This window comes from Spermophilus citellus, assembly GCF_964194105.1.
Source record: "Spermophilus citellus genome assembly, chromosome: 12".
NCBI classification, from domain to species: Eukaryota; Metazoa; Chordata; class Mammalia; order Rodentia; family Sciuridae; genus Spermophilus; species Spermophilus citellus.
In genome coordinates, this window is record NC_138198.1 from 54,869,308 (window position 1) to 54,880,290 (window position 10,983).

The following is a 10,983-nucleotide window of genomic DNA, read 5'->3' on the forward strand; positions in this document are numbered from 1 at the left end:
GACGGCAGAATGTAATTCATTTCATATTACATACATAGAGCACATTTCTCAAGTCTCTGATTGTACACCCCATTTATTTTTTTTGGATATGATAAAATGCATTAATCCCGATCCCACATTTCACCCCAGGGCATGCAGAACCTCCACCCTGCACCCAACATGGGAGCCAAGTGTGCACAGGCTAGAACAAAACAACTTTTGTGCACCTTGTTTTACAAACTGTGTGTGCATCACAGCTGCTGTGTTGCCATGGGCACAGGAGCCTGCAGACTTCTCCACAGCAAGGAACACATGGCAGCTCCAGAGGTACGTGACCTCCTTCCGGAGTGCACCGTCCACGTCTGAGAACACTCACACAGGGCCAGAGCACACCTGCCAAGCTACTGACCCTGACTCGGCGTGAAAAATGCTATTTTCTATTACATTTTTTAAGAAAAATATGCTGGACACACCCGCTCAGCTGATTTTTCAGTCTATAAATGGGTGGGAGATGCTGTTTGGAAAATGCTGCATCCTAGGTGACGGGCTGGTGACGGGCTGGTGACGGGCTGGTGATAGGCTGGTGCAGTTCTGACACCCTTTCATATCTGAAGTAGGGTCCAAGGGCCACTAGTTTCTTGGAAAGTGACTTTGAATGAATGGGTAGTGACCTGGCAATGGGTGGCCTCCTGCAAGTGTGGTAAGAAAGTGCCAGATCATGTCCTGATATCAGTTTAGTCACCTGAGGATAGACACAATTTTTACCCATAGCAGCCGACTGGGGACGCCTGAGTTGAAACCATCCCTGGGTCCCACAGGAAGTTGGCTTGTCCTCTGTGTGACCACAGGATGGCCTCTGAAGGACCACCTGTGCTCTTCTGCTGGGTGAGTTGTAGCATTGCAAGGACATGCTGGCCGCAGGGTCCTCCCCAGCAAGGGCTCCTCCTCATAGAGCAGCTCCTGTGGGGTGGGGCAGGCAGTGATATTTCTGCTCTACGAAAGGGGAAACCCGGGCCCAGGGAGGTCAGGTGCCTTCCTAAGATTTCACAGTTAGTCATGATTTGACTTCTGTTTTTTTTCCATTCCTGGTCTCTAAATTTTCCCTCTTGAAGCCGGGTGTGGTGGCACATGCTGTAATCCCAGAGGCTCAGGAGGCTGGGGCAGGAGGATCACAAGCTCAAAGCCAGCCTCAGCAATTTTTCGAGGCCCTGAGGAACTTAGCAAGATCCTGTCTCAAAATAAAATATAAAAAAGGCTAGAGATGTGGCTCAGTGGTTAAGCATGCAGTACCCAAACCAACCAAACAAAAAATAATTAAAATAAAATTCTCTTTCTCTAGAGAATTCCTTGTTGTTTTATCTTTCCTAGGAAGATCTTCACCGTGATATTTTGGGGCCCTTAGCAAGAAGGGCTGGGCCTTGTCCTGTGGCATCCTGCAGCTTGAGGCATGAGGCTGCCACCTCAGGTAGGGCCATTTGGAGGTGGATGAGGGGGATCTTGGCAATGCAGCTTTCATCCAGAATCTCAGCGGCCCAGGCCTGGAGGGAAGAGAGGGAACAAGGAGTACAGACACCTGGGTAAACGGTGTTCCGGGCAGAGGGAACAGACTGGGCAACCGCCCTGAGGACCGGTCAGCCTGCAAGGGCCCTGGAGGCCAGGACAGCAGAGTAGGTGAGTGAGGGGCATCACAGGACTTGAGCTGCCCAGTATGGCTCCCTTGTTCCTGGAGATGTGTCCACTGAGGAAAACTTGGCAAAGGCTGCTCTGCAGGGACAGTGGTGCAGTGGCCAGAGCTGGCTTGGCCCATGGCTATGTGCCGTGGGTTCTAAGATGCCCACCCATGGTTCCCTGAGTCCTCTTCTCTCCTCGGCTCTAAAATGTACTTCCTTTCAACTACTGTACCCGTCTCTATGACATTTGGAGTTGAAATTGAAAAATACCTAACATGTATCCACTTAAAAACCAGATCCCAAAGGCCTACCAAGGAAGCCTCCTCCATGGGGTTTAGAACGGTGACAGCCACTGGGTAAAGGGTCTGCCTCCCTCGCTGCCTGCCCCCTGATTTGAAGGTGAAGATACCCAATGGTTTCTCAGTATCTCCAGGAATCCTAGACATTGGTCTTTTCGAAGGCTTGGGGTGGTTGTGTGTCAGTTGCTGCCCGAAGGCAATGCTGACATGTTAGAATAATTCATCTTTTTCAAACATTTTGTCTTTTTTTATTTTTATCTTTTTATAGTTGTAGATGGACAGAATGCCTTTATTTTTTTTATTTTTATGTGGTGCTAAGGATTGAACTCGGTGCCTCACACATGCAGGCAAGCACTCTGCCTCTGAGCTACCGCCCCACCCCATTTTGTTTTCTTAACCCAAGACTTAACTGGATCCAAAAACTTCCCCCTCCTTATTTCTCATGTGCAGAGAGCAGCCGTGCTCACCTTCTTGGATGCTGCTGGGTGCTGTGAACTGGGCCCTCCAGGGGGCCACTCTGGCAACACTGGCTTTTGTTTGCAGAGTGGAGAGGGCCAGATGAGAGCAGGGGGAAACAGAAGAGCCACCATGGGCCTGTGGGATGGGGAGAGCTCAGCGACAAGCATGGGATCTGAAGGAAGGCACAAGATGTTCATGATGAGGTTCAGGAGTTTTGCTGTATGGGCTTGGTACAAATCCTCTTCCCTTCCCCCAAGGACATCTCCAGTGAAAGATCCCTTTTTCTCAGGAGCATGGTAGAGTTTGAATAATTTTCAAAGTGTTAAAGGTTGAGGTAGGTGTGGGGCTTCAGTCAGAACTGCCTGTGGGACTTGGCTACACCCAAGACTCGTGTTTTCTGGAAGATTTTGGAAATTTCCAGAGATGGAAGTGTGTGTATGAATGTGCATGCACATAAGTCCCAGAAAAGGTTTCAAAAACAAGGACACCTTTGTCTCCTGGAGTGGCCTACAGAGATGAGAGAAAATCAGAATTGTTTTCTGTGGCCGGGTCCCTAAACCTCCCACCTTCCCTCCCTGTTTCCTTAGCACTCACAAAACCCACCCTCGGCTTGCTCTGCCTCTCTGTGCCCTATCTTCTCTGCAATGTTCTTTACCTTCCTGACCAGAGAAGGGTCCTGTCCCAGTAGGCTGTTTCTCTGCTGGTGCACCTCCACTGTGCCAGGTCCACTTGAAGCACAGGGATGGGCAGGGATGGGGTGGCTGGAGTTTTTGGCTTCTCAGGGCAGCCACTGCTGGGTACATCCTGGTGGAGCTGGAGAGAGAGGGGTGCCCTGATGCCACAACCATCCATCCCCCAGGGCCCCTGCTATCACCAGCAGCAGTTCTTGCAGTCTAAAGTGTGTTTTTGAACATCGGATCATAAGTCAACAGTAAGTTTATAGGGTCATGACTGGCATTAAAAAAAGAAGATATCAGAGTGCATCACATATTTAGGGGGAAGTACTGTTAGGCATATCTGCCTGTGAAATATGCTCCATACTTTTGAAAGCCACTTGTCTGAACAATTCCTGTATCTGTGATTTGGGGAAGATGTGTAATGCTGTAGCAAGAGAGAAGCTGTCAGCCAGTGACAGCCCAAGTTGGATGCAGTGGCTGGTGGGTTTTGCATTGGGAGCTATCAATCAAGGCTCTAGTCATCCTATTCCAGGGGAGGCTTGATGGACCAGGTTCATGGGCCAGAAGCCCCTACTACAATAGTGAAAGGTGTTTCCTCCTCCCTGAAAACCAAACAGAATATGCCATGCTACATAAATCCCTGTGAAAAATTTCTTTGTTCAGAAATGATGTCGGCTTGTTGTTGGGGGTTGCCATAGGAAACAGGGAACTCTGTCTTGGAAATGCAAGGAGGCAAGCCCTGTGATTGGCTCCCCTTGCTGCCCATCACTGCTGCCCAACCCAACTGCAGCCAGAATCCTGCCGCCCCCGCCCCCCCCCAAAAAAAAAGTAGTGGTCTTACCTGGGGCAAAACTTCTTTGTGGTGTTCCCCAATTCCCCAAAGCAAGGGATCCAGGATTGCCCATATGACTGCAGAAGAAAAGGAAAAGGGGGATGGGAGTTGGGAGAGAAAGAGCAGGAGCCGGTCTCACCAGCAGAGGGCTCAACTGTGGGCGTAGCTGAGCCTCTTCACTCTGAATGTGGCTTACTCTGCTTCTGAAGAGAATGAAAGGAGCCATAGATAACCCCGATGATGGGTCTTTGAGACTCCTGCCTCGTGGCTTTTTTTAAAAAGAACTAAAAATAGTCCAGAGTCTTTCCTCATTTGGGTAGAATCTAAAAGCAGTTCCCTTGTAAAACAATGTAAGGTGATAGGTGGGAGCAGGCACTCGGATTGACTGTGCCCCAGTAGGGTTGGGGACCTGGGAGGCGTAGGCAAATATGCAGAGGCCTGGGTTCCTAAGCCTTTGATGTCAAGGTCATTGCAACTTCGGGCAGGCAGGAAAGGACTTCCGAGAGAGGAAGGACAGTCCATCCGAGGACCTGTGTTTTATCAGAGGCCCAATTTGCATTAGTGGGATGGGCGAGGCTGGCCTGTCACCTTGGCATGGCTGCTTGGGGAACCTAGCATCTCTCTTGTTTAAACTAAGAGTGGGTGCCACTGGTGTGGCTTAGCCTGGCTAGCAAGGCCTTACTGTCAGTAACGCAGAACAAGCACCTGTCAGGCTAATGCAGCCAGAGACAAGGTCCCGACTATCTGGGCCTCTGGAACATTACACGGGGCAAGATGTGTGGAGACGTGCTGGACCTTCCTGCCTCCATGCGCGGGAGTCACTGGAGAAACAAAAGAAGACTGGCTTAAGCTGGTCACACTGGTGGCAGCACTGGCCTGGGGATCTTTATAAGCTTTCTAGAAAAGTGAGAATGAAAGTCCATGCTGTTTCCTCAGCTTCCACTGCTCAATTCCAGTGATAGCCTGGCTCGTTAGTTGGCCAGGCCCTCACCCAATCCCACCCCGCTCGCACTCCTCTCCTGGCCAGCCCGAGGGCCAGGGGCTCCCGTTTCTCCAGGGGCCCCCTGTCCCGAAACAGTCGAGGACCACCAAGACTGAGGGTAAGTAAACTGCTTGCCCCTGAGGGCAGGGCGAGAGGATGGGTAGCCATTCTAAGTTTCCTCTTTTGTTTTGCTTCATTTTTGTTTTAACTTTCCTGTCCCTGGAGATGAGTGAGACGGAAGAAAAACCGCTCACATCTGAGGAAAAACTATTTGCGTCTGAGGAACAGATAGGGAGAAAGGACGGATACACATGTCAGGAGGATAGAAAGGCTGATATAATGATTTTGTGTGGTTCCATTTTTATTTCATTCTGTTTCGGTTTTGTTTGGTGTTATCTTGTTGGGTTGTATTATAGTAGAAATACGGGATCAGCAATTAGTAAAAAACAAACCGAAAGACTGTTAAATAAATTGTTAGAGGAAGGAGGCATCGCAGTAAAATCAAGAACACTCAGGGCATACGTTGATACAATACAACAATGTAGCCCATGGCTTTTTAAGGAGGAGTTGTTAGATATATCACAATGGAACCATCATGGTGAAGATTTAAAAAGAATAGAAAATAACAACCCAGGGACTCTGCCAGTTGGCACATTGACATTGTGGGTATGGTATCTGGTTTGCTTAGTCCAAAGCCTTCAATTCAGACAAAGGTAGAGGAAGGAGAAGACATATTGATTCAAGTAAAAGAGAAGGTCTCTCAAATTAGTCAGAAAGAGGAAAAGATTCAAGTAAAAGAGAAGGTCTTTCGAGCTAGTGAGACAGAGGAAGGAAGTTTAGAGCAGAAAAAGCCATCAGGGGAAAAGTTACAACAGGAGACTGCTAATAACACCTTTCTATCAGAGAGTGTAAGTGTCCAACCATCAGCACCACCTCTACAGGAGACTGCTACTAACAGCATTCTATCACCAGAGGGCATAAGTGTCCAATCAACAGCACCACCTCCATATGCTAGGAGGCTCCCAACCCCCGCAGTTGATAGTTGGGATCCTGAGACAGGATCTCAAGTATGCCCTGTATTTGAGGTAGGAGGGCAGCGAATTTACCAGGGTTTAAATTTCAAAACAGTGAAGGAGCTAAAAGAGGCTGTAACAACCTATGGTCCTCAAGCACCCTTCACTGTAAGCTTAGTCGAATCCATTACCAACTTAAACATGACGCCAGCAGATTGGGCTAATATGTGTAAAGCTGTGCTAAATGGAGGACAATACCTGTTATGGAAGGTTGCCAATGAGGAATTTTGCAAGAGACGGCTAGGCGAAATGCAGCAGCTGGTTATTCTCAGAGAAATCTAGATATGTTGTTAGGAAAGGGACCTTATGAGGATCGGCAGCAACAAACTGCATATGATCCTGGCGTATACTCACAAATTGCTGTAGATGCAGTTAAGGCATGGAAGACTTTACAAGGACATGGAGGTTTACAAGGTCAATTATCTAAGATAATACAAGGAGCTAATGAACCTTATGCTGAATTTGTAGATAGGCTTATTCAAACAGCTACCAGAGTTTTTGGGAATACAGAACAAGCAATGCCATTAATAAAACAACTGGCTTATGACCAAGCAAATCGTTGGTGCAGAGATATCATTAGACCATGGAAACAGGAAGATTTAAACACATATATTAAATTATGTAGAGACATTAATGAACAAGAGCAAGTCATGGCAGCTGCAGTAAAACAGGCTTTAGATGCCAGAGACATTAATGAACAAGGGCAAATTGTGGCAGCTGCAGTAAAACAGGTTTTATATACCAGGCCAAGAACATGCTACAATTGTCAACAAACAGGACATTTTAAAAGGAATTGCCCCATAGGAGGAGGGTTTAACAAAACTAGGTATCAAAGGAGTAGAATACCCGGTATTTGCCCACGATGCCGTAGAGGGAGACATTGGGCTAATGAATGCCGTTCTCAAACCACCATAGAGGGTACTCCATTACATTGGGCTAATGAATTCCGTTCTCAAACCACCATAGAGGGTACTCCATTATCAAAAAACGAACAAGGACAAGGTGTTTATCCACAATATCGTGGACAAAGGCATCGGGCTCCGTTGCCAAAAAATGGACAGGGGGCCCCAATGCTCCGGGGCCCCAAACCACAAATATATGGAGCACTGGAGGAACCCAGCAACCCCATCAGGGTAGTGACCAGGACACATTGTCCATCAGATCCCTCATCAGACAAACCAGAGGGAGCGCAGGGTTGGACATCTGCGCCTCCGCCAGATCAGTACTAACTCCAGAGATGGGAGTTCAAATCATTCCCACAGGGGTAAAAGGACCTCTTCCCAAAGGAACAGTAGGCTTATTATTGGGACGCAGCTCTTCTACTCTAAAAGGACTTTTGATAAGTCCTGGGGTAATTGATCCCGATTATGAAGGTGAAATAAAAATTATAGCCAGTTCTCCAAAGGGTATATCAATAATTTCACCAGGAGATAGAATAGCACAGTTACTAATAATACCAAGCCTACATGATAAATTTTCCAGTCATGCTGTAGAAAGAGGTTCCAAGGGATTAGGCTCCACAGGTGTAGATTGGGCTATGCCTTCTTTAAATTTAGATTCTCGCCCCATGCTAAAACTAAATATTCAAGGACATGAATTTAATGGGCTACTGGATACAGGTGCAGACCTTAGCATCATCTCTTGTCAAGAATGGCCAAAACATTGGCCATTACAACAAGCCACTCAAACGCTTCGAGGCCTAGGAGTGGCGACTAATCCCGATAGAAGCGCAATGGTATTAGATTGGAAGGATCCTGAAGGATGTGAAGGAACTATACAACCATATGTATTGGATCATCTTCTCGTAAATTTATGGGGACGAGATGTCTTAGATCAATTAGGTTTGACATTAACAAATAACATCAACCAAAATGCACCCACTATTATGGCTAGACAAGGTTTTAGGAAAGGAAAAAGATTAGAAAAACAAGAACAAGGTATAGCAGCACCAATACAAATAGATCAAGGAACAAACAGACATGGGTTGGATTTTCACAAAGGGCCACTGAGACAATAAAAATTACATGGAAATCAGAAAGACCAGTATGGGTTCCTCAGTGGCCCTTGACTAAAGAAAAGATACAAGTAGCCCATGATCTGGTCAAACAACAATTAGCAGAAGGACATATACAACCTTCTGTATCTCCCCATAATACTCCCATTTTTGTCATCAAAAAGATATCTGGTAAATGGAGATTATTGCAAGACCTAAGAGCCATTAATAATGAAATGGTCATTATGGGACCTGCTCAATCGGGGATTCCTCAATTGTCTGCTTTGCCAAAAACTTGGTATGTTTTAGTTATAGATATTAAAGATTGTTTTTTTTCAATTCCAATTCATCCTGAGGATAGTCCACATTTTGCATTTACTATCCCTGCACTAAATCATGAAGGTCCTGATCAGATATATGAATGGAAAGTACTCCCTCAAGGGATGGCTAACAGCCCAACTATGTGTCAAATTTATGTTAACAAAGTAATCCAGCCACTTAGAAATCAAAATCCTGAACTACAAATATTTCACTATATGGATGATATATTATTAGCACACAAAGCTAAAAACACATTGCTAGAATGTTATGCCACACTTACAAATTTATTAAAAAATTATAATCTAAAGATAGCAATAGATAAAGTACAATTAAATCTTCCAATTAATTATTTAGGAGTTCTATTATCCTCAACCATGATCCGTCCACCAAAAATTCAAATACGAGTAGATCAACTCAAATCACTTAATGACTTTCAAAAGTTATTAGGAGACATAAACTGGATAAGGCTTTATCTAGGTATTCCAACAGGAGAATTAGGACCTTTATTTGATATCCTAAAAGGTCCATCAGATCCAAATTCACCTCGAATGTTAATGCCTGAAGCAAGAAAGGCTTTAAAAATCATTGAAACATATCTGGAAAATATGCATTTGGATAGAATTGATATAAGTTTGCCTTTATTATTTATTGTACTACCAACAAAAAATATTCCTACAGGAGTATTTTGGCAAGAAGGTCCATTATTATGGATACATTTATCTTATTCTCCTAACACTATTCTTACTAGGTATCCTGAGGCTGTAGGACAATTAATACTCAAAGGAATAAAAACAGCAAAGGGAGTATTTGGAATTTCTCCCAATAAAATTATTACTCCATATACTATGAATCAAATTGATGAATTAGCTAATGAGTTAAATACTTGGGCAATAATCATGTGCAAATCTAATGTTTCATTTGATAACCACTTACCATCTAATCCTTTATTGTCTTTTTGGTCATTGCATCCTGTAATTTTTCCAAAAATGACAAGAAAAACACCTATCATGAATGCTCCAAATATATTCACTGATGGGTCAAATAATGGTACAGCAGCAATAGTTACACCTGATCAAACTTTTACATTTTTAGTACCCAAACAATCAGCTCAAAAGGTAGAGCTTAATGCAGTATTACAAGATTTTGTGATGTTTAAGGATTCTGTATTTAATTTATTTTCTGATAGTCAGTATATAGTTAATGCTATAATATCCCTTGAAGATGCTGGTAGGATTTCCCCTTCTTCTACTGTTTTCTCTTTGTTTTCCACTATACAAAGTTTAATCTGGGACAGAAAAGATCCATTCTTTATAGGACATATCAGGGCACATACAGGATTGCCTGGAGCCCTTAGTTTGGGCAATGATTTAGCAGATAAAACTACACATGACATACATATTTTCTCTACACTAGAAGAAGCTATAAATTTCTTCTTTATCTATGTTATCTAAGCCAGCCTCATGGACTGCTACAGAGATCTGTAGTTGGTCTCCCTATGCTACAGAGGTCTGTAATTGGTTTTCCTATTTCTACTTCCTTTTCTTTTTAAATTTGTTCTAATTAGTTATACATGACAGTAGAATGCATCTCGACACATTGTACACAAATGGAGCACAACTTCTTCTTCCTGTGGCTGAATATGATGCAGAGTCACACTAGTAGTGTAATCATCCATGTATATAGGGTAATAATGTCCATCTTTCCTTTTCTTTTTAACAGGTTGATTCATTTTGTGTTTTTTCTATGTTTTAAAAAATATATTTTGATATTTTTTATGTAAAAATTAAAAAGTAAAGATATATTGATATATGTATATATTTTTACATTTTATTGAAATAATGATTCAAATAGCATACCATTTAATATTCAAAATGGATAGTTGCTTTAGTGTATTCAGTTATGTTATAACTATCAATACAATCCAATTTTAGAACTCATTTTAAATCAAAATAAAAATAAACCCTATTGTCTTTGGCAGTGACTCTTCAGTCAGCCTCTGTCTCCTAGTCCTAAAATAATGTTTATCTATTTTCTCTCTCAGTAGGATTGTCTACTTTTAAGTCTATTCCTAGTATTTTTTTTGATGCTATTGTAAATGAAATTGTTTTCTTAATTTCACTTTTAGATTGCTCATTGCTAGTGTATAGAAACAGTTTATTTTTGTATAATTAATCTTGTGCAATTTTGATGAACTCATTTATTCTAATAGTTTTTTAGTGAATTTCTTAATAATACCTGTATATAAGATTATGTTATTTGCAAATAAGGTAATTTTACTCCTTTCTTCTGAATGTGAGGGTTTTAAGTTTCTTTCTCTTGCCTGATTTATATGCTTGGAGCCTCCATGACTGTGGAATAAAAATACTGAGAGCAAACATGCTTGTCCTGTCCCTGATCTTGCTGAGGAGAGGAGAGGGAACATTGATGTTAGTGATTAGTTGTGATGTTAGTAATTTTTTTTTCTTGGTATATTCCCTTTATCAGTTGGGAAACTTCCTCAAATTTGTAGTTTGTTGAGTGTTTTTATGAGTTGAATTTTGTGAAATGTTTTTTTCTGTCGTATTGGGATAATCATGGTTTTTCTTATTTAGCCTATTGTGATAACTTCCACTAAATGATTTTCAAATACTGACCCAGACTTACATACCTGGAGTAAATTCTATTTATTTGTGTTATAAAATTCTTTTTATAGATTGTT

At 43.0% G+C, this 10,983-nt stretch overlaps 1 protein-coding gene across 3 annotated transcripts; it reads right to left on the minus strand.

The window, feature by feature from the left end:
- Positions 1-569: 569 nt before the first annotated feature.
- On the minus strand, positions 570-4,055 carry LOC308631790 (uncharacterized protein). Of its 3 annotated transcripts, XM_081263275.1 has the most exons (5): positions 3,926-4,049; positions 3,063-3,220; positions 2,416-2,579; positions 1,360-1,517; positions 570-939 (listed from the first exon to the last, which is right to left on the minus strand). In XM_081263275.1, exons 2-5 carry the CDS (start codon positions 3,208-3,210, stop codon positions 741-743), a joined length of 669 nt encoding a protein of 222 aa, XP_081119401.1. In that variant the 5' UTR covers positions 3,211-3,220; positions 3,926-4,049; the 3' UTR covers positions 570-740. The 3 variants fall into 3 exon arrangements, 2 of the variants coding, with proteins under 2 accessions (XP_081119401.1, XP_081119402.1); XM_081263276.1 differs by having other exon boundaries at positions 570-1,517; XR_014018339.1 differs by lacking the exon at positions 2,416-2,579 and having other exon boundaries at positions 570-1,517; positions 3,926-4,055.
- Positions 4,056-10,983: the final 6,928 nt, after the last annotated feature.

What these genes read in the sequence shown, in the direction of transcription:
- LOC308631790 (XM_081263275.1), bottom strand. Translation starts at nt 3,210, where the DNA reads ATGTACCCAGCAGTGGCTGCCCTGAGAAGCCAAAAACTCCAGCCACCC. An exon ending in ACCCTTCTCTGGTCAGGAAG is followed by an intron (nt 2,580 to 3,062) that starts GTAAAGAACATT and finishes GCCTTCCTTCAG; the next exon opens with ATCCCATGCTTGTCGCTGAG. An exon ending in AAGGGCCCCAAAATATCACG is followed by an intron (nt 940 to 1,359) that starts GTGAAGATCTTC and finishes CCCACCCCACAG; the next exon opens with GAGCTGCTCTATGAGGAGGA.